Source organism: Seriola aureovittata, chromosome 13, assembly GCF_021018895.1.
Source record: "Seriola aureovittata isolate HTS-2021-v1 ecotype China chromosome 13, ASM2101889v1, whole genome shotgun sequence".
In the NCBI taxonomy this organism is placed as follows: Eukaryota; Metazoa; Chordata; class Actinopteri; order Carangiformes; family Carangidae; genus Seriola; species Seriola aureovittata.
The window spans coordinates 19,274,131-19,295,165 of record NC_079376.1 but is presented as its reverse complement, the minus strand read 5'-3'; the positions used below and the strand labels follow the sequence as shown (position 1 = coordinate 19,295,165).

Sequence of the window (21,035 nt, the reverse complement as noted above, 5' to 3'; positions counted from 1 at the left end):
AAAATTACCATCCCTGCCTAGACAGACTGAATGAACTGCATGACATACTGCATCTCAATCCAGCTGTTTTAATGGACATTTTCAGTTTGCACATTAAAAAACCTGAGTGGAAAAATAGTGAAAAACATTTTTTAAACTTTGCTTAGGTGGAAGAGTTGGTGTATTGACAAAAGAAAAAAAAGAAAAGTATGATAGAAACAGACTTATGCAAAAAAAAAAAAAAAGAGACATACATGATGCATGTAACATAAACGTCAATAACTTTCTGGAATTTTGATTAAAATTTGCACAAAATGTGAATGGAAACTTGACTGTTAAGATCAAGTTACAGGGATGAATTCTTTCTAAACTTATTACAAAGGCCAATGCGAGTTTGAATCATCTTTTATTACTTCTGGAACAGAAACCTGGAAGTTGGCTCTCTGAAGTTGAAAAATATATATGTTCTAAATATGTGATAGGGTTCCTCAGATTTATTTCCTCGAGCTTCTCTTCTGTGCACGTCCTTAATGTTGTGTTACTACAGTTGCATCTGCACTGTGGATCTGTGTATTTCTGTACTTGTTACACCACTGGGATACCTTAGTCTTAGTGTTTATTTTGTACCTGTGCACAGTGCAACAGGATAAATCCATTTTGTTCCCTGACAGTGGCAGTCATCCGTGCATTTGCACAACTAAGCTACCTGCCTTACTTTAACTTGCTTTTCGTCTTGAAATGCTGCCTCTTCATCTCACTCTCTTTGATGTTTATTTCTCAGATCAGTGCCGCTGACTGGGGACAAGCTGAAACAACGTATAACCTCTATGAGGTTCTTTTCAAGGTTCACAAGGTATGTTAAGAGCAGGGTGCTGTGATGTGCATCAGGGCTGTTCAAAGTTTGATCACTGCAGTCCTCATCTCAGTATAGATGGCTGATTTTATTCTTTCTTAGCAGACAGTATTGTGTGTCAGGGAGCCAACTAAGCAAGGCTCTCTTGACCTGGGGTGATATTTCAGATCCACAAGCCAAGATATGTTGAAAGGTTTTCATTTAAACTGAGAATCAAGTCATTTACTTTTCCTCCCACAGACTAAATTTAGCATTAAAAGGTGAAGAGACAGCAAAACCTTTTCCTTAACATGTAATAATGAAGGTTTTGTGTTACAGCTGTGGATGGCGGAGGACTGCTGGCTCCAGGCGAGGCTCTACTTAGGGCTGGAGCATTCACCTGAGCAGCAGGACAATGAGTCTCTGTGCTTCAGCATTCTGGTCGGCCACGGCCAGAGCCACACCTTCGGGGTAGAGCTGGCCACAGACCTCGCTATCTGGGAGAAGTCCTTCCAAAGAGCTGTCTTCTTGGAGGTGCAGCGAATACGAGTGAGTATTTCCACATATGACAATTTTTTTTTTATTTATTTTTTTTCCTCTGTTACTAAAGAGCCTGACATTTTCTGAATGCTGCTTGGATTAAAGGAGTTCTCAAAGCCTCTCACACAACACCTTTTCCCCAACCTCAAAGGGCAGCATGAAGCATTTGATGTTGAAATTAAGACCACGGCGCATTGTGTGCTTTTAGTTTGGTTTCTTGAAGCCAGAAGGAAGATAAGTGGCATCAACAGCCGTAGATGTCAGCAACAATGTGGGTTCTGCAGAATACAAAGTGTTGCAAAGTCTCAACACTTAACATTATAAGCTATTTATGCCAGAGCTATTGTATAGAATTGCATTAAGTTGAGACTGTAAGTGTTTCTGTTGTTGTGTCACGTCCATTCAATTAACATGACAATACAGTACACGGTAGCTACGCTCATATAAACATTAACTTAAATGAGTGACATGAAATTCATTATATACATACAGTATAACACTACATACATTACACACAACACAAGATACAGACAATGTCAGAGAAAATATGTCATACTTTAATATTCAGAACTCAAATATTCATATTTTTAATCGAACAGAGCTTCGTTTTCTCAAGATAATGGGATAATTGTTCAGTTATCTCGGCATAGCGGAATAAAATTTTTTTTATCCGAACAGAACTTTGTTTTACAATATTACAATTATTCTGTGATCTCGCCGTAACAAAGCTCTGTTATCTCAAGATAACGGGATAATTATATGGCCTTTCCCGGCTTCCGTACTTCTCTAAAGATTTGTTTTAAAGAGAGAGAGAGAGTTTTAAAAGAGAGTTTTAAAATTGAACACTTTTTTTTCCTTGAGGGAATGAATTACATTCAAACATAAGCTGCTTATATAGGAGTTTGGTCTAGTTTTGGTCAATATAACCTGCCCTCCTGAAATAGTTAATGTGTCAATACAAAAAGTTATATTTTTATACAAATGTATGGGGTATTGTAATTATGATATTTCTGAAAAAAAAAAGCAAGGGATACAGTAATCTGCTTTCAACATCAAGTGAGGGGAGACTTTAATGAAATCCACTACGTTTGATCTTAAAGCACTGAGGCTCCATGCAGGTTGCTTTGTTCTGACTGGAGAGCTCCACTGTACTTATGGACAGTAATTAAGACCCAGTTATTAAAGTGTAGCCTGTTGATTACAGCAAGACACCTTCCCATGTCGCTGAAATGCTGATGATTCAGTCTCACTTCAGTCAGCGGCACTGCAAGTAAAAGACTTCGATATTAAATTTGATGAATTGGTCACATTTGTTTTTTAATCACTGCTGTCCATTCATTTAATGCTTCAACAGTGATGGCGTGATGAAAAGTGTTTTCTGTTGACACAGTATGGGTCCTGGGCTGTTTTTTTTATTTTTTTTATTTCTCTCATTAAGAAATTAATTGAATTCAAAATTGGAATTTGGGCACCACTCTGTTTTCCATAAATGTTATTGTTACTTTAAATGCATTTAGTGTGAGTAACCTAAAGAATTAGTCTTCACCTCAATGAGCCATTAAATTGGCTCTTAAGCAAATATGTGTCAAGTATAAAGGCGATCAGCTCTTATGGAGAGTGCATTGTTAAGCAGTTCTCTTGTAGCTGCTGTCTCACGTCTGTCAAGATGCTCCAACCTGAACATCCATTGGAAAATTTAGAGGATGAGTCCAGGCCTTATTTTTTATTTATTTTTTTTTTTGCCATCTTTGTGTTCCATCTGTGTTTAAATTTTTATTACTTACCTCTCTATGCTTCAATTTACTGTCCAGTGCACACACACACACACACACACACAGGCACATGCAGGGCCAGCTGGGTCCAAAAAACACAATACTTTTCCCTGCTGTTCAATATGGATGCATACAGTTTATGATTGCTTGCTACCCGTGTGCAAAATGTTGTTATTTACTATTTTTACTGCCATGAGTTAGATTGTTCAAACATTTTGATGCTTCTTTACTGGATGAATTCAGCTGGGTAATACTTCTAGTGGTAATAACAAGTAGAATATGTGTTTTTTTGTTTGTTTGTTTTGTTTAAATCTCTATTGTGACTCACTAGACATTATTAATGGAGGAGGTATGTTAACACAAGTGTAAACACAACAGGAAATCCAGCGAAGATGACAGGACGATGTATTAAATATTAAGTCACAATAACATTATCTATAGTGACCAAGATGAGCGCAAAATATCTGCTTCAGTTTTTTGGCAGCAATTTTGCTGGTCTGTTTGCTCGTCTAATTTTTCCAACTGGACACAGCAGAAAACTGACAGTGACGTAACTAAGGATGAGGGATGTGAAAAGACTTCACTGTGCTCTCATAACTGACATTGTGAGAACGGTCTTGTTTGACGTTTACTCATTTGGCAAACACTTTTATCCAAAGCGACTTAGGAGTGGGGGAAAACACTAAAGCCCCAGTGCAGTACTTGACTGTACTTGTGGCATCTGACAGCTTCATGAGGACCAAAATGCTGGACCCCACTGGGTTTTTGGGGTTAGGGTTAGAATTGGGTTCCGGAAAGGGTCAGACATTCTTTTGTGATGGTTAATTTTAGGGTTAGCCTTTTGCACCCCATTGTATGTATGTATATATAATATACTGTGCTTACACACTGTGTGAGCTCCATCGTGTGACGGATTAATTGATTTGTTCACTGTGAGCATAAAGTTTGCAGCGTCTGGCGGAACAGAAAGGCTGATTAATACGTTTAGAACACGATCAATGAAAAATGCAGAAAAAAAACTCTTTTCTTTTTCTCCTTTCAGCCTGTTACACATTTGATATTATCCGCACTATTGAATTAAATTAATTATTAAAATGATAAAGTATTAAATTATATAAATCCAATATTGAGCATTGTGTGTCTCCAGCAGGTCTTCCGCAGAACCTGAAAACTCTATGGCAAATGTTATAGAAAAAGATTTTCATGGGAACTGCTGAACAATTCTTAAAACATTCCTTGCACCACAGAAAGATAAGATGTAGCATGGCCAGTTATTCATTTTCAGTAGAGAAAGCTGAATGAAATGGCGTCAAGGAAAAACACTATAACATGAAGTGTTCATACATAGTTACATACCTGTGTCACATTAAATGCAGAACTGAATAGTTTGAAGCAGAATTGTCAGATGAGGGCAAAGTATTTTCAAAGTCTGAATGACGCAAAACTCAACACACACCTCTGTTTGGCCTTCACCAGCACTGCTTGAGTGTATCCTTATTTCTTCTTCCATCTAACCAGTTTTAATAAAGTGAGACAAAGATGAAAAGAGCTGGACTGTAACTTTTTGAAACAAGAGTCTCCTACGATAAGTAAAGTTAATTATAAGCACAGATATGGGGTTCCTTGCTTAAAGCACTAGTACTGTAATCATTCATGGGTCTTATATCTGTGTCCGTAGTATCATCACTTTCTCATTGAGCTTTTAAAGCCTCCACAGAGCCGTAATCTCACAGCGTATTCAGGAATTAAGAAAGTATGCCATATGTCAGGTCAGACTCTTCATGAAATGGCCAGCGGTGTCTCTTATAATTTTACCCCATTCCCACCCTTTCACCCCTCAAGTGCAGCCAACCAAAGATAAAGGCTAAAAATGTTACCAAGCCGGAGGGCTTTGGTGCTCAGGACCCTTAAGTAGGGACATTTATAAATATTACAAAGCAGAGCACCTGTCAGATGATATTTGAATCACTAGCAGACTGAAATCCTTTCCGGGTCAACATGGGAACCAGATATAATTAAATGGCTTCCTATTTCACCAGTTGTCCTTAAGGATAGTATATGTGGGTATTACACCAGCAAGCAGAATGGCTGACTCTGGCATGGGACACTGGCTCTTTAGCTAAAACCATCAATGTGAAAGTCTTAGGGACCATGTATAATCCCTTTATGTTCGCACGGCTCATGTGGTCACTCAGAGTTTAGAGTCGTAATTTCACCACACTCAATTATGTTCTCCAGTTAATTCTGCTCATTCTAAGTCCCAAGGATTAAAAGCAGCGGGGATATGTATGTTTTATATACCACAACATGACATTTTCATTAGTGCACAAGTGAAACTAAACACATGCAGATGAAGTTACTGATTTCTGTGCTGTTTGAGATTTCCGCTGTTTCTTTTAAAAACGTTTGATTGGACCATCTGTATCCCATGATGCATTTGTTATTGATCGGAGTGGTCCCCTTTTAGAATGAGAAAGCCACTAGCATGTACAATATTAACTACAAAATAAATAAGAAATAATGATCAAAATAAATAAATAAGTACATTGTTAAAATTGAAGGAAGACTAGCCCTCTGTGTCACGTGCAGTGTGGCGGACATTACTGGATGCTTCCCACTGGAAAGACTAGAGAAGCAGCTTATGGCACTCTTAATCAGTGGTGGGGAAGTTAACCACCTACGAAGTTTACATTCAGTGTTACTTGCCAAAACACAATGTGTGTGTCTATGAGGTCTTTCTTCATAAAAGAAAGATAAAGAAAGAAAAAAAAGTATTCTGTGTAGGCCTATTGTTTAGATCTGTTAGATCTGATTGCTGGCAATCTTCTTCTTCACTGCCTTTGTTTGTGCGTTGCTACGCTTCTTTACTTGTTACTGCTATCGATCAGAGGTATACTGTGAAACCCGTGGGTGTGAACATGTGCCATTGACAAAGGCTGGGGCTTGTCAAGGGGAGAGGAGAAAAGCACATATAGCTGTGAATGTATCAGTGCAATGTATGTGCACTTTAGGCTATTTAATAAATGCTACAGCTCCTCACGACCAAAATTCCCAAATCTTCCCTCTGCTTTCCAACTACAGTCCGCACGATATGAGCCAGGAAAGGGTAACAACAGTGAGACAGGTAAATGCAGGATTCTGCCTTGTCACTGGAGTGTGTCATTGTCAGTTAATGGTAAATATTTTAAAGATTACCATAGAAATGATTTTTGTCAGTTCAAAGGAATAATCCAATACTTTTTCAGCCAGGAACGAGTGCAGGGAGGTGAAGATGTCCAGGCTGAAAGCAGCAGGAGAGACTTTCAGCATAGGAAAGCACAGAATCATGAGGACAGGCCTTGAATTTAAGAGAGATTTGCTTGTTCGGCTCTGCTTGGCTATCTGTAAAAGCCACCGCACACCACTGGTGCATGATACAAACAAAACAGGTAGCCTCTTGTAAAAACATTGCTCCGTGTTGCTATCAGTGGTGAAAAAACCTCCACAGTTTGCTCCTGAGTTTGAAATGATCTCATTACATCCTCTTGTGACTACACTCACTACATCTCTGATCAACCATAGTGGGTGTTTTCCCCCAAATCACCTTAAGACTATTCATGCTCGGCATAATGAGGCGAAGACAGATGCCACACGCGAAAACTTAAAGGGCTCTCACAACATAGATGCATGTTCGACATTGCACAGAGCAAGACCATTATTTCCAATGGAAAGAACGACTGCGTTCTCTAGGGCAGCTGCATGAGCCATAGGAGCATGTGCACTAATTTTGTGCTTCTCTAAATTCCCATAGGGATGAACCTCTACTCTAGACTACTAGATTTCAAGTATGGCAGAAAATAACTGTGAGGGTGGGTGACATGACAGAAAAATATTGTCATTATTTACATGTACATTGTAATGTAGTCCATATCATCCTGGTTATGTACTGCTCCTCCTTCTATGCATGGTCTTGAGCGAGCGATTTGTTCTTGCATGATGGTCTGAAACTGGCGTTGGACAAGCCGTATAAAGGTGGGATTTATACTGATGTATTTCAAAATAAGATAAGAGAGGCTTCATCCCCATCTCTGAACAGCACATAAAGCTGCATCCTTAAGCGTTTCAAAGCGAAGCATCAGGACCTGTCTTCAGTACATTGGATGAGACAATCCCTAACAAGGTTAAGGATGATCCAGTGTAATCCCAATAAATGTAAACACCCTAAACCTACTGTAAAAACTCACAGAGAAAGGATAATAATGGGACTAAATGTATTGGCTTCATGCCTTCAGTATTTGAGGAGCATGAGGATCTGTTCAAAATCAACATTATCAATATTATCATTAAAGTGTGTGTACATGTGCATGACTGGGGTGACTGAGGACAATGATGACTTCAAACACTCCACTGTGACCACCAACATGCTGTGGTAGCACACTGTCATTGTAACAATCCCTGAACAAAATATTTAATCCATGTGTTCACTTAACAGTTACAGAAAGAAAAATCAGAGCACATTGTAATTCCCTCATGCAAGGCTCTGTGAGCATTGCACTATCCAAGCAGCATACACTGTAATTTCCCTTAACACTGTGCATGGAAAAAAACGAAGCAAAGAAGGAGCACAGACTGGCTTTAAATGGCTTTAAATTCAGATTTAATGAGTAAGACATTTCACAAAGCCTTGTTAATAACTCCATATGCACTAAATGTTTGAATAAATTACGTCACATGATTTCACTCAGCAGACAGCACAACCATTAGAGGCCTTGAACCAATTTTTTATATTCAGAATCTATATTTTTCCACACACTTTGAAAGCATTCAAAGAAAGAGATTGAGCAGCCCACTGTGTTGATTGTCTGTTTGTTATATTATGTTTTTACTTGCCTCAGAGTCAGTGCAGAACTTTGTCACAATGAAAGTAATTAACCAGTTAAAATATACAGAAATGATGTGAGATGGTGACAGCTATTATAAACATTGTTGTTAACAAAGAGCCTCCAAGCAATTACGTATTCAAGAGATGACCATGCTTTCAGAAGGGTTCTGTTACACTTTTTTATTTATTTTTATTTTTTAAATGAGCTATGAAAGGCCTGGGACATACAGTCTCAGTCTTTTATCAACATTCTGTATGTCCTCGTTCTAATACAAGTCAGCTAGAAACATAATAGTATAGATGTAGTTTTAAACCAACTAATGGAGCTAACGTTATAGCTAGCTAGCTACAACTGATAAACAGGAGTAATTTCAGCCAGCAAAATTGACAGTTGCTGGCTAGAAATGAGGACTCTGCTTTGTCCTTCTCTCTCTGAAATCAAAAACCCATTTTTTAAAAAAACATTTCAAAGAATTTGTACAAAGAAGAAGCATGTGCTAAGTCGGGGTTATTGGTGAACACACAGTAGATTGACTTTCAGACACTATTCGAGTTTCTATAAAGTAATGGAAATAATAGGCTTGAGAATAATGAAGATGTTAAAGACCAATGATTTGTTGGTTAATTGTATCATATTCAGTAGTACCATATTAAGATTAAGTATTTAATTTAGCAGCATTATTAAGAAATTCAACTACTTAGATTGTTCAGGTTTTGTCTCCTATATGCACCTTGTGCTATATGATAGATATAACCAGTACAATAGGACAATAAAGAGGTACAGGAGCTCTCACTAAGATAAAAATCCTGTGAAGGATCACCTCCTGAACTAAAGGCAGCAACTCAGTAATAGAGTCCAGGCTGTTCATCTGTGTTTAGGTAGGCCAATGTTAATGTTTGCACAAAAGCAAAAATCAGCTGCGGGGTAAATGAACAATGAACATGTTACACTTTTTCTTTTCACTGTAACAATATCAAGTCCTAGTGCAGAACTCCTCTGCCGCACCAGGCAACATTAGCTTCAAAGGGGAATGATAATTTGCAGGGGTGTTTGATGCTGCAGCCACACAGTTAGCTCTTAACCGGCTAACTGGGCTGGATCCACTTTGGAAGGGACATCAGTGTCAACTGTCGAGTTGCAAGTGACGTTAAGGACAGTTGGAAATCTAGTCTGACACATATCTCAAACTGTGTAATCTTCTGGACTGAATGATCTACACATATAAATACAGATAACATTCAAGATAGACCAACACCTACAATAAAAACTGTGAAGTGGATATTTAATGAGAGCATTCTCTAAGTGATTCTGGAGTTTGAAGTCAGGGCTGCATGGGCAGTTTTCCCCAATATCAAAATAAAAGCAAACAGGATGAATGATAATGTAGCATTTTTTCAGTCTTTAATGATGCAAATGTGGGACACTATCCTTTGGGAAACCAATGAAAGTGATGAAGGATCTCAATTTGCCTGTGTTCTCCAGCCAATTAGGCCAGCTTCCTGTGGTTTCTGAGTAGCGCCCAGCAGAGTCCGACGTAGCCTGCAAACTGCCTGGATGCGTGCGTTACATAAACATTGCTGATGGGGTAGACGTAGGGGGTATAACGGACAAAATCGTCCAGGTTGCATTTCTCTCTGCATTTTTTTTTTCTTCTTTTGAGATGATGAAACCCAACATGGCATTGATTAGGTCTTTTAGCTCCCAGCAAGACATCAAGTTGTATCATATTTCACTTTCGGGGTGTCCTACTGACTTTAACACCAAATAAACATGCTATGTGAGTTTGTGATATTCTCCTTAAATAACACCTAAGTTCAAAGTCCTAATATTCAGTACTGAAGACACAACTTATTCAGCTCATAGTGCTAGTTCTTTTAGTCTTTTTCTTTATCCTCAGTGTAACCAGACCTGCTGAACAGAGGGCATTCTGAGCTATATATGATCTGTTGCTGCAGCTGGTACAGATCAGAACTGCAGAAGCTGTTACTTTTTTTGGCCTATAGATGGCGCACCTTGGGGCAGTCATACTATGTGTCTAAATTGCCTCCGTTGCTGTTACGATTGCAATTAAATGAGGATGTTTGGTCCTGGTTTCAGGCACTTTGCATCAATTACACCTTTTAAACACTTTTTCTTCAATAACTTGAGGGATTTCAGCTGCATTTTTTTAAAATGTAACGGTACAATATAATGGATTATATTTCATTGCAACAGGTTCTCGAAGATATTTAAACAAGACTGAAGGCATATTGACATTATCAGGGAAAAACAGCTTTTGCTCACACCTCACCATTGTATATGAGGTGCACTGCGATGGCTCGGCATGAAATTCAAATTTGACCACAGCTGCACTGATGTTTATGGGCACAGCCAATCACTGTTGATTACTGTTTGTACTGAAAGATGGGTGAAACACTGTGTGTCTCTGAGTTTCCAGACTTGTACAGTAACAAACTGGCCTCATATGCAGACGAGACAAAAAGAATATTCACCAAGCAAAATATCAACAAGCAGATGCAGCACAGTTTCAGTGATCTCCTGCTAGCAATGAGTGTTACAGAGTAGTAAATACTGCACCAACCAATGCAGAAAGTGTGTCAGAATTTTGTTTTTCCATCGAATGTGAATACGCCATGAGGCAAAGCGATGCTTTGAGCTAAATACGATTATTAGCATGCTAACATGTGCACTGTGACAATGTCAACATGCTGATGATTAGCAATTATATTTACAATATTCACTATCTAAGTGTAGCATGCGTGCATGGTGATATTTTATAATTAGCACTAAACACAAATTACAGCAATTCAAAAAATGGAAATGATAAGGACTTTAATTGTTGTGTTGTAACTTTCAACCCGCAAGCATTTGATAAACAGCATCACACTGGATGAAGCTAAATTCACACCAGCCCAACCTGTTTAGTTTTAAACAGGACAGGTTGTGCCTTTAGACAACAATAGGCCATCTGAACCTTTGAGGGCAATGTGAAGTTGAATATCCACTTTTAAATCATGGTTGGGTGCGGTTACATGTGACAGAGCACACCTTTGACTTGACATGCAGAACCGCACCCAAAAGGTGTTATCAGAGGTGCAAGGTACTGGGAAGTTTTAACCAGAAGAGGTCAGGGAAATATTGCCTATGAGCTTGTTAAATTACTTTGTTGGTATTATATTAGATTTGCTCCTAATTTCAAAGGATATAACTGTAGCTTTCACATCCAAGATTCTAACCTTCTCGTCATCTTCTCTAATTTTTTAAGTGCAGCTATACACTTTGGTAAGTGTTTTTCTCACACCTGTCCTCTGTTTTATTAAATCCCTCACATATGCCGTTAAATCTGTCTGACTTGGCTAAGGAGATTTTCTTTAAAAAATGTTTCATGTTGTATTAAATGTTGCTTTTACCACAGAAAAAAATCCCTTCCAATTAGTAAAGTGTAGCCACTGCTCACCATGTCACAACAGTCTTAAATGTGGTGACAGCGAGAACTTAGAAGCCGACCTGCCACTGTTTTTTTTAATCTGCGTCACAGCCGAATTCACAACATCACTTAAGAAAGGCGTCTTGAGCATAAGTAAAAGGACTGTACGGTCACATGCCATATTCACTGCACGCTGCACTCCATAATTAAAATCACCATGTCCCCACAGTGTTCTCAAGTGAAAAAAAACAAGTGGATATAAAAGGAAAATAAAACAAACAGAAAATCTGAAAATACTCCTTATATTGGCATTACCGGTGAATGGACAACACAACAGAAAAATGAAGTCATATGGCAAGAAAGGCCTTCAGAGGATGTAGTTCATCAAAGAGCAGAACGCTTGCTCATCAGTTCTTTTAAAAGACCGGTGAAAAGACTTGAGACATATGCTTGTTTGTTTTGCAGCAGCAACATGAATGTTAAAGATTTATGGCTTCCAAAATGGATTTCCTCTGTCATGTGTCTTGACATTATCAGGAAGCTGCACAGGATGCTTCTTTTTCCCAATAGCTCATGCAGGACAAAAATAATAAACTAAGAAAATCAGATTTGCTCTTCTTATCAGATCCTCCAGACCTAACGTGTCAGACTAGCACTTTAACAAGAGCTCTCCACATGTAAAATGTAGGGTATGAGCAAAGTGATAAAAGTAAAGATTAAATTAAATGCACCACATTAAAATAGACATAAAATGAACATAAAAAACAGGAATGCCATTATTGATGTAAAAGAATATGAAAAATAAAACACATTGAATAATTATAGTAATAAAATTTAAAAAAAATAAAGTTAAAAATAGAATACTTACAATGCATAAAATCAAGTAAAATACAACATTTTAAAAGAAATGCAGCGGCGTGTAAGGGCAAAACAAAGTGCAAAAAAGAATTTAAGGCCTGGATCAGGAAGTCATAGATAGTTAAAGGCTAGAGTGAAGAGATAAGTTTTTCGCTTTCCTTTAAAAATATTTAGCAAGCCAACTTCGCTGATATCTATAGAAGTGTGTTCCATAGCTTTAGTACTGTAATAGACAAAAGCTACATCCCCCATTTTCTTACCACTGTTGCTGAGAACCTCCAATAAACCAACAGCAGGTGATCGCAGTGTTCTTGAAGGCAAATAGTTAAAAGGGGGGTAAGCAATGAAGCTTGGTCCTAGCCCATTGAGGGCTTTGTATATAAGGAGAAGGAGTCTAAAATCTATTCAAAATGTAACAGGAAGTCAGTGCAGAGCAGCTAAAGTTGTTAATAGCGGAGCTGCAGAGTTTTGAAGGAGTTAAAGTCTCTCAGTCGCTCTAAGTTTTTTTTTTGGCCAGTAAAAAGTGCATCACAGTAATTGAGTTGACTTGAAATACAGGGATGAATTTCAGTTTTTCAGCATCTTTTTTTATTTGTCTATAAATGGTCATTCTTTGGCTATGATTCTAAGGTGAAAAATTATGATTTCAACACCTATTTGATGTGGGACTTGAAGCTTAGATCTGAATCTAAGATAATAACAGATCCAGGGAGTAAATTTCTCCAGATTATTAATCAGCATTTCTCTTTTGGTTTGGAGGCCAACTGGTAGGATTTCAGTTTTCTCTCCATTTAACTTATTATATAGAAGTGTTATATAGAAATTATTGCTAGTCCATGTATTTATTGCCAAAAGACAGGTAGTAATGGAGGTTATAGCCACAGCATTATTCAGTGCAGCAGAAACGTAGTTGTGTGTCAACTGCTAACTATGGAAACATGCATTGTGCTCTCTGATGATGTCACATCACCAAGTGTTAACATACAGTATATTATGAGAATGATACTGGACCAAGGCAGCTCCCTTGTGCAACCCCAGTGCAGATGTCATGTTTCTCGGAAACATCATTCCCAAGAATGACAAAAAACGTTCTCCCTTTGATGTAAAAACCAACTAACTTTTTAAGATGATAGATAAGGATATCATGGTTAATTGTATCAAACACTGTGCTTAGGTCTAAGAGGACAAGAACTGAGACCTTATTTTTTCATCAGATGTAGTCTGAGGTCGCTGATTATTTTAGTAAGAAATTTCTTTCAGGATATTGTTTTGTTTAAGAAAAGAGTTTATTTGCACTGAAGATGTATCTTTTCAAGTATCTTACTGATGAATGAAAGGTTGCAAATCAGCTGGTCAGTGCATTACCATCAGGGTTGGGTTGAGTTTTACAACAGCTGTTTTGATGTCAGTTTGAAGAATCTTCAGGACATTACTTGACGCACTGCCAAACACCCACTTTCAAAAAGCAGCAGTATTTAAAGCAGATGACGAGGTATTGTTGAAATGATCAACCATGTCATGAGCAGTCACAACTCTGTGGCTCAATTCATCTCATAATATTAGAGAACTTTTCTTCTGCCTCATCATTTAGGAATCACTTTTGAACGAAAAATTATTTTACTTGTAGTCTTTGTTAAGGTTATGTTGGAATCAAAAACCACACAGTGATGGTCAGAAACAGGTAATTCAAATACTGAAACATTATCTGTGTTTAACCCTGTAATTATTACTAAGTCTAAAGTCTGACTATGCTGATGCCTGTCTTCATTTACATGTTGGGTGAATCCAAAGCTGTCCAGTGAATTCTCATGCTCCACAGCTTTCTGTTTCTCTGTTCTGTTTATTAATATGAATACTCCATTCAGGATTAATCTATCATATCAGTGAATACCAAGTGAGATCAGCTCTGAGAATTCCTGTAGAAATAGTGATGAATATCATGGCGGCCATATAATGTAATGATGATCACTGATAATAAAGATTAGAGGATATTCAAATGGCATGAATTCACCCAGCTCAATGTCATTACACACAAACTGTGTTTAGAAAATGGCTTCAACCCTCCCTCCTTTCTTATTTTGTCTGACTGATAAAAATGATAGTTTGGAGGACAAGACTTTATCTTTCATTATGGCTACACTAGTAGTGCTGTTCAGTCAGGTCTCAGCTAAAAACAGACAATACAAATTATTTTCAGTTATCAGATCATTAACCATAAAGGTTTTGTTAGCCGAGGATCTGACATTAAAAAGCTAATTTCAGCTCTCAGAATTCTGTGACAGGAAAGGAGACTGGTTGTGGCTGAACACACACACAGATTTAAGATTACCGAGACGGATAGCAGATGGTCTGTGATTACTACGATGTGTTTGATCATGCCAACGGCTGTTAAATATCACTGCAATGTTTAAGGAAGCAGCATGAAGTCTGTGTCGTCTCTGGTAGACACCTGAGGGACGATGTCTGTGGTTATTGCTGTTTAATAGTTCATCAGTTTGATTGAGCTTCAGTTTGGCAGCTTTAACTAACTCTTTGATTGCTGACGGTGGTGGAGGCAAGAGAAGGGGGGTCGGTTGGGACAGACACATCCTCTGAATGCCTTTTGGGATGTGGAGCAGAGGTTCAGGTGAAAGGGGAGAGATACTGGCTGTCTGTGCGTGTACGGTGTCCTTCGCGCTTATCCACACAGCAAGGCAACCCAAGAGCGTGACCCAGATTGGCACCGAGAAGTCTGGATCTAGTGATGTTTGGATGAATCCCATCTGGTTGAAAGTGGTCCTAACAGTTCCAAAAGATACTGAAATTGTCAATAACCTTTATCCCATGAGTGAGGCACGCCAATGTCAGCCATGTATTCATTCTGCCAGGAGTCTGCTAAAAGATTCGATTCCTTTCCCGAAAGTTGGAATGGGGCCTGAGATGAATACATGTTTTGATTGACAGTTTCTCCAGTAGCAGGGGATAGTCTATTTTCAGGATCTCAGAGTCAGTTTGTTGCTCTCTTATTTGATTTCTTTCTGGATTTGCCTCTGTGCCAGACCCTGTCAGGCCAAGTCCTGGTTGGAGTTGATGTGCTCGGTCTAGCGCCGGTGCTATGGCAGTAAGAAAGGTCGTTAGGGAAGGGTGATTTGGGAGCTTCTGCGGCTAATCCAGTGGTGTTGGTACACATCCAGGGGAGGGTGTCAACCAAGTTTGTGACGGGATGCTCTACATTATATAAAACGTGTCTGTCCGTTAGCATTTAGTAGCTTGGCACCTTGTGAAGTAGCTGCTACAGAGTCCATGTATTGCCCGCTCTCATGTATTCGATGCGGCCAAGACCAGATACATAGGAAGTAAAGAATGCATTGTTCATTTTGGACAGTTTGTGTTTTCATTTTCTTAGCTCCTCATTTTCTTTGGGAAAATAAAATTCCACACGGACATAAGAATTTGGCTCAACTAACAAGCTAGCTGTCAACAAGCCCTCTGACCCAGCTTGGTAGGTCAACTTGCTAAATGCATGTCACTGTAGCTTGGCCATTGCAAGTAAAATAAGTTCACATAATATACTTAGTTTCTTTGCTGGAGAACTTGTGGCTTCGTCCATTTTGGACTCACCAGCTTCCTTCTGAGGTCAACACTGTTTAAATCACCTGCTAGCAATTGTGCAAATTTGCCTGCAAGTTCACCAAGGTTGATTTCTTTAAAAATTAGTTGATCTCACAGTTTGTAATACTGGTGTTCCTAGGAATTTAGACTTCAGTTACATGAAGTATCATTTTATGAGTTAGCCCTGACTGGTCACATCAGGCTGAAATATATATCCTTTCTTACAATGAACATTTTGACCGGTCAAACACAGGTGTAGCTAATAACAGTAATAATGGCTGCATTCCCCCCAAGTGTGCCAGCTCTCGGTTCTTCTATTGTGAACTCACTGACATTGCTAATTAACACTTCATCGTTAATTACAGTAGTAACACCTGTGCTTTTTCTGCTATGACATGTCAAATATTGCTGGGAGAAAATGGGGGTTTATGTGATCTTAAAGAAGATGGTATCAGTGAGATGTGTGAAGAATACTAAGGGAATCATTTATTCATCTCCTGGTAATGGTTGGCTGCATTTACTGTCAAGAAATGTGGGGGAAAACATATGGTGCGGCCATGCTTACAAGTTATAATGTAACGTGTTGCTGTGGTCTTTATGTATTGCTGTGGTCATGGATGCCCATACAGAGAAATGTACTATTTGCACAGTATGTCATTACAAAGATATGCAAAGCAACAAAATCACGGGTGTCAATTCTCTCTCAACAGTCCAAAAGCTACATGTGCAGCAGCCAGGGGAATGTACTGTGCTTCACCATAGATTTTGGATTGGGCTTCACCTGCTCAGAAGGCACTTCAAAGGTAAAGTATTACCGAGTTCACAATTGTCGTTGACATCCTGACTCCTGTGCTGCTCTCGCCTTGCTCTTGAGACTGAAGTTTGCCATCTTTATTTCCTGTGTTTATACACCATGTGCTTATTCTCATTTACTTAGGTTTCGATCGTATTTGCAAATATATTTCAAATAACTCATAAATGTCTTTTTCCCCAACAAAATATAAAGATAGCCTTTCAAATGTCATTAGTTTTGCACAATGGACTCTCCAGATGGTTTGCTATTGTTACGAAAGGTACATTGTGAGATTATTTTGGCAGCATTGCTAAGTGTTGAGTCAGCCCTGCAGTGGGTAAATTTATGTCCATAGAATGGTACAGCGCTCAGTTCCAAAGTATTAATGTTCTTTTGTTAAGAATTATACGTTTCCTCAAAGCACTGTTGCACATTAAAATGTCAGTTCTTGATCGTGCAGGTCTCTCTGTAGGAAGACATGGTATTTAAATGTGCTCATTACTGAAATCCCCATGCTGCTGTGTTTTATAATCCCTTCCCCTGTAGACCATACTGTGGCGATATAAATTCTCTCAACTTAAAGGCTCCTCTGATGATGGGAAAACCAGGGTAAAACTCCTTTTCAAGAACGCTGAAAGCAAGCAAATAGAAATGAAGGTAATACAATTATTTTAGTTTCCAAAATTAAAGTTATTCATTTTGAATTTTAGTTGGGTTATTTTGCATTTCATTATTACTCACTATTTTATTGATTTATTTTATTTTATTTATTACTCACATCGATTGAAGAGCTAGTGGGGAAATTTTCCTAACAAGCACCTTGTCACCAAGACCAAAATAATTTTTTCAAAAAGATCATGCGTTTAAAAATGTTGTATATTTAATATGAACATCTTACAATGACTGACTTGTCTCTCTCTCTTTGACTTCCCCCACCACAGGAACTAGAGTTTGCTAATCTGACAGCCGTTCTCCACTGCATACATTCTTTTATTGCTGCTAAAGTGGCCTCCATGGACCCTCTCTTTATGTGCAGTCAAAGCTTCCCCGGAAATTACATGAACAGTTAAGAAGACACGTCCTCATCGTCATGTGCACCTGAGGCAAATCAGCGGTATTTTATGCACAGAGCCAATTGATATGTATATCTTGTTCTTGCTATTTTTGTATGAACTACTGAAAAAAAAAAATATTTGTAAAAGATAGTAGATGTAGATAATGTTGGAAATAATGGTGGGAGGATGATGTTATTTAAATTTTGACAAAGTGGGGAAAAAAAAACAGTCTAAACAGATTCACAGTTCTTCCATTTATTTCGTTTTTTCCTTTCATTACGTTATAAGCATTCATCCTGAGAGCAGGTTACTTGTCTAATCCGGCACTTTGAAAGGTAGCACCTGTGCAACCATAGGGTGAGTTACTGCCATGAGTTTGACGATATGACACAGATTGCCAAATATAGAAACTGCCACTGTGTTAAGCAGAATATCGACGAGGAATTTTGAGCTAATGAGGAAGTATTTTAACTACCTGTATGAATCTGATGCTGGTGTACTATCATGGGAAGAATTCACATTTGCCACAGACTCTGTTTCATTTAAGTTCACAGTTGAGCACTGCAGTAATTAAAAGGTAACCTTTCCCTGTTCCCAGCTTCTCTGGTTTACTTAGTTTTCTTTTGTCATGTCTATGAGGAGGGCGAGATAGATAGCACTAACATCTTACAATATGATACAGTCCAGTAAGCCTCCAAATACTGAACTGAATCAACACCCCTCAGATATGCTTCCAACTGAAAATGAAACATAAGAAGCTTCACACAGGCAGGATTTACTGTAGGGATATTTCATTGGCCTAGGTTAAATTGTATGATGTTTCTGCTATTGTGCCCATCTTTTGTATCTAATAAAGCCAAAAAGCCTGAGTCTCTCTGGCTAATGGGGATATTTCACTGTAATGTTGCATTTCAGCCTCAACATATTCTTAAAGACCCACTTTTATCAGCTCCCATTCTAAAACAATGAAAAAACTATGTCTTGAGTTTCTTTATGTAATGGTTTCATTGTTAATATTCATATTTGCTGTGTTTTCAATAAACTGCTCATAAAGCACAACTGCCTATTACACGAGGCATGTCACAGCTCCCTGTGGGTTTGTATGTCAACTTTGAAAGTGGAGGGGTGGCAGTGGATATAACTTTAGTATCTGCTAGCGCGGGCACTAAACTGCTTATCTTCTGCTCAGCTTTATCTTAGTAGCCTGTTCGGCTATCCATCCATTTGCTATACTGCTTATCCTCTCTGAGGGTCACGGGGGGGGGGGGGGGGGGGCTGGGGCCAATCCCAGCTGACATTAGGCGAGGGGGGCAAAATATAAGATGACTTTATTTTCTGAAAGGGTTATGTGTGCAAAAGATTGTCTGTCTGATTTTGCCGGATCTTCTGTAATTTGGTATAAATGAGCAAGGCTGCAGCATAGCACTAATTCAGCTAATTGGTTCTGTCATCCACATGATATCATGAGATTTAGCAAATGATATTTAAGTAAATAGAAGTTTATTCTAAGGGAATATTTATGTACTGGACTATTTCTTAGATGAGTAAAATAACTTTCTGGAGTCACGTCAGGTTGCCAAGCAACCAGCAGAAACAATACATAACCCAGAGTAAACCGAAGCCCCAAGGAATGGGCTGGGCTGTGAAAGGATTTCATTATGTTATTCCAATTTATTTGTGTGGGGAGCCAACAGGAAGTCGGCTGGCTTGGCCAGTGGAAGTCTTGGATGCACATGCTCTCAACCGGTTCAACTAGAGAAGGACTCTACTCCACACAAGCAGGCTAATACAACATATGTGTTGCTAGTGCACCATGAAGGGCATGATCCCTCACTGGCTTCCCACTGGTGAATGATGACAGTTTGTGTCTGATTGGCAGCCGGCCAAGCCGGAGGCATTGCTGCAGGAGGTTGAGCCCTGATTTTCTGGTGGTGATTTTTACCCTGCATGCATAAATGTTCCTGTATATTTGCATATTGGGCAGAAATGGCCACCAGCAATAAACACTGGAAAAAAACACTGGCTCAAATGTCAACAAGAGACCGAATCAAATACTCATTTAAAATCCAGTGCCTTGTAACACATTGTGTTATATTAGTAATACTTAAGAGAGAGATGAGTTACATTCAACATTGTCAGTGCTGTTTCTTTGTCTGTGGCGCACATAAAGGGTAGGGACAAGATCAAGGATGTTTTATTGTCATTCAGAACATGTTCTACACGATTCAGGTAAAATTAAGAAGAAAGCACACAATAAGACACCATGAAAAATAGTAAATAAATATATGAATAAAGACAAACTATAAAGTGAGCAGAGTGTGAGGATGGGAATAAGACTAAAAATGTTCAGTGAGCGTTCAGTGAGAAGCAGTTCAGAGATTGCAGAATTATCACTCTCAAATTGCAGCAATGCCCGGATATGGAGTAATAGTAATAATAATAGCAGCAATAAAAACTTGAGCCTGGAGGTCATACATTATTATGAAGGATCAAAGGATTGATTGTACAAGTGGATCACTTTTGGCCATACCTGTTACATTACTCACCTCAGACTTTCCTATCAACACAACTGGTTCTACATTGTTTTGGTGGTGTTGATAGCAGTTAGTGTGGCAACCACAATGTAATAAGAATCTGCAGTACACCTGGACCTGGTATGTTGTTTAATTAAATAACAACAGGACAATAGTTTTCCGTTTTCATTAGAGGTACCTGCCCTTTCCATTACACTGGGCTTGGCCAGCCTTGGGCACTCCCTGTCTCCTCAGCTGTAAATGGCCAAAGTAATCACTGTACCTCCACCAAAGAGGTTATGGTTCCAGAAACAATTTGCACCAAGCTATACATTGCGAGATGTACTGAAAGGACGTTTTTCAACATTTTCATCAATTTCTCAGGAAATAATGTATGGCTCTCTGACTTTGCACAGTTTGGTGCAGATCCAGATAATATTCTGGGTCTCACAGACTTGTGTGGGATTGTTTGGCCTTGGTAGAGGTATGTACTCTGAGTGCCACTCTAGTTTTCTCTTGGACTTTTACACCTATGAGTCACAGAGGATACGGGGTTATTTAAAGCTCTGAAGCTGTGATCACTGTGTATCACTGAGCTCAAGTTGACATGATACTACCTTTGACTTGACTTCATTGTTTTCTAATTTTAAGATGGAGTGTTTGGATGCCTCATGTTCCATGAAGCAGGAGAAAAATTGAACCAGATATACCTGCAGAGTTAACAACGTCACACATGGTTTTGTGGCATCAAAGTTTGTCTGGTGTTCTAAACCAATGAAGTCTGAAGTCTGTAATATTTTTTTCCATATTTTA

At 38.6% G+C, this 21,035-nt stretch overlaps 1 protein-coding gene across 2 annotated transcripts in view; it reads left to right on the top strand.

Moving 5' to 3' along the window:
- The window catches only part of sntg2 (syntrophin, gamma 2), an 86,663-nt gene extending 67,879 nt beyond the window's left edge, over nt 1-18,784 (top strand). For both annotated transcript variants that reach the window (XM_056394124.1, XM_056394123.1), the window contains exons 13-17: nt 761-832; nt 1,151-1,360; nt 16,572-16,664; nt 17,201-17,311; nt 17,596-18,784. In XM_056394124.1, coding sequence (XP_056250099.1) covers nt 761-832; nt 1,151-1,360; nt 16,572-16,664; nt 17,201-17,311; nt 17,596-17,724 — 615 coding nt within the window. In that variant the 3' untranslated portion in view covers nt 17,725-18,784. The remainder of the gene's footprint in view (nt 1-760; nt 833-1,150; nt 1,361-16,571; nt 16,665-17,200; nt 17,312-17,595) is intronic.
- The last annotated feature ends 2,251 nt before the right edge of the window (nt 18,785-21,035 follow it).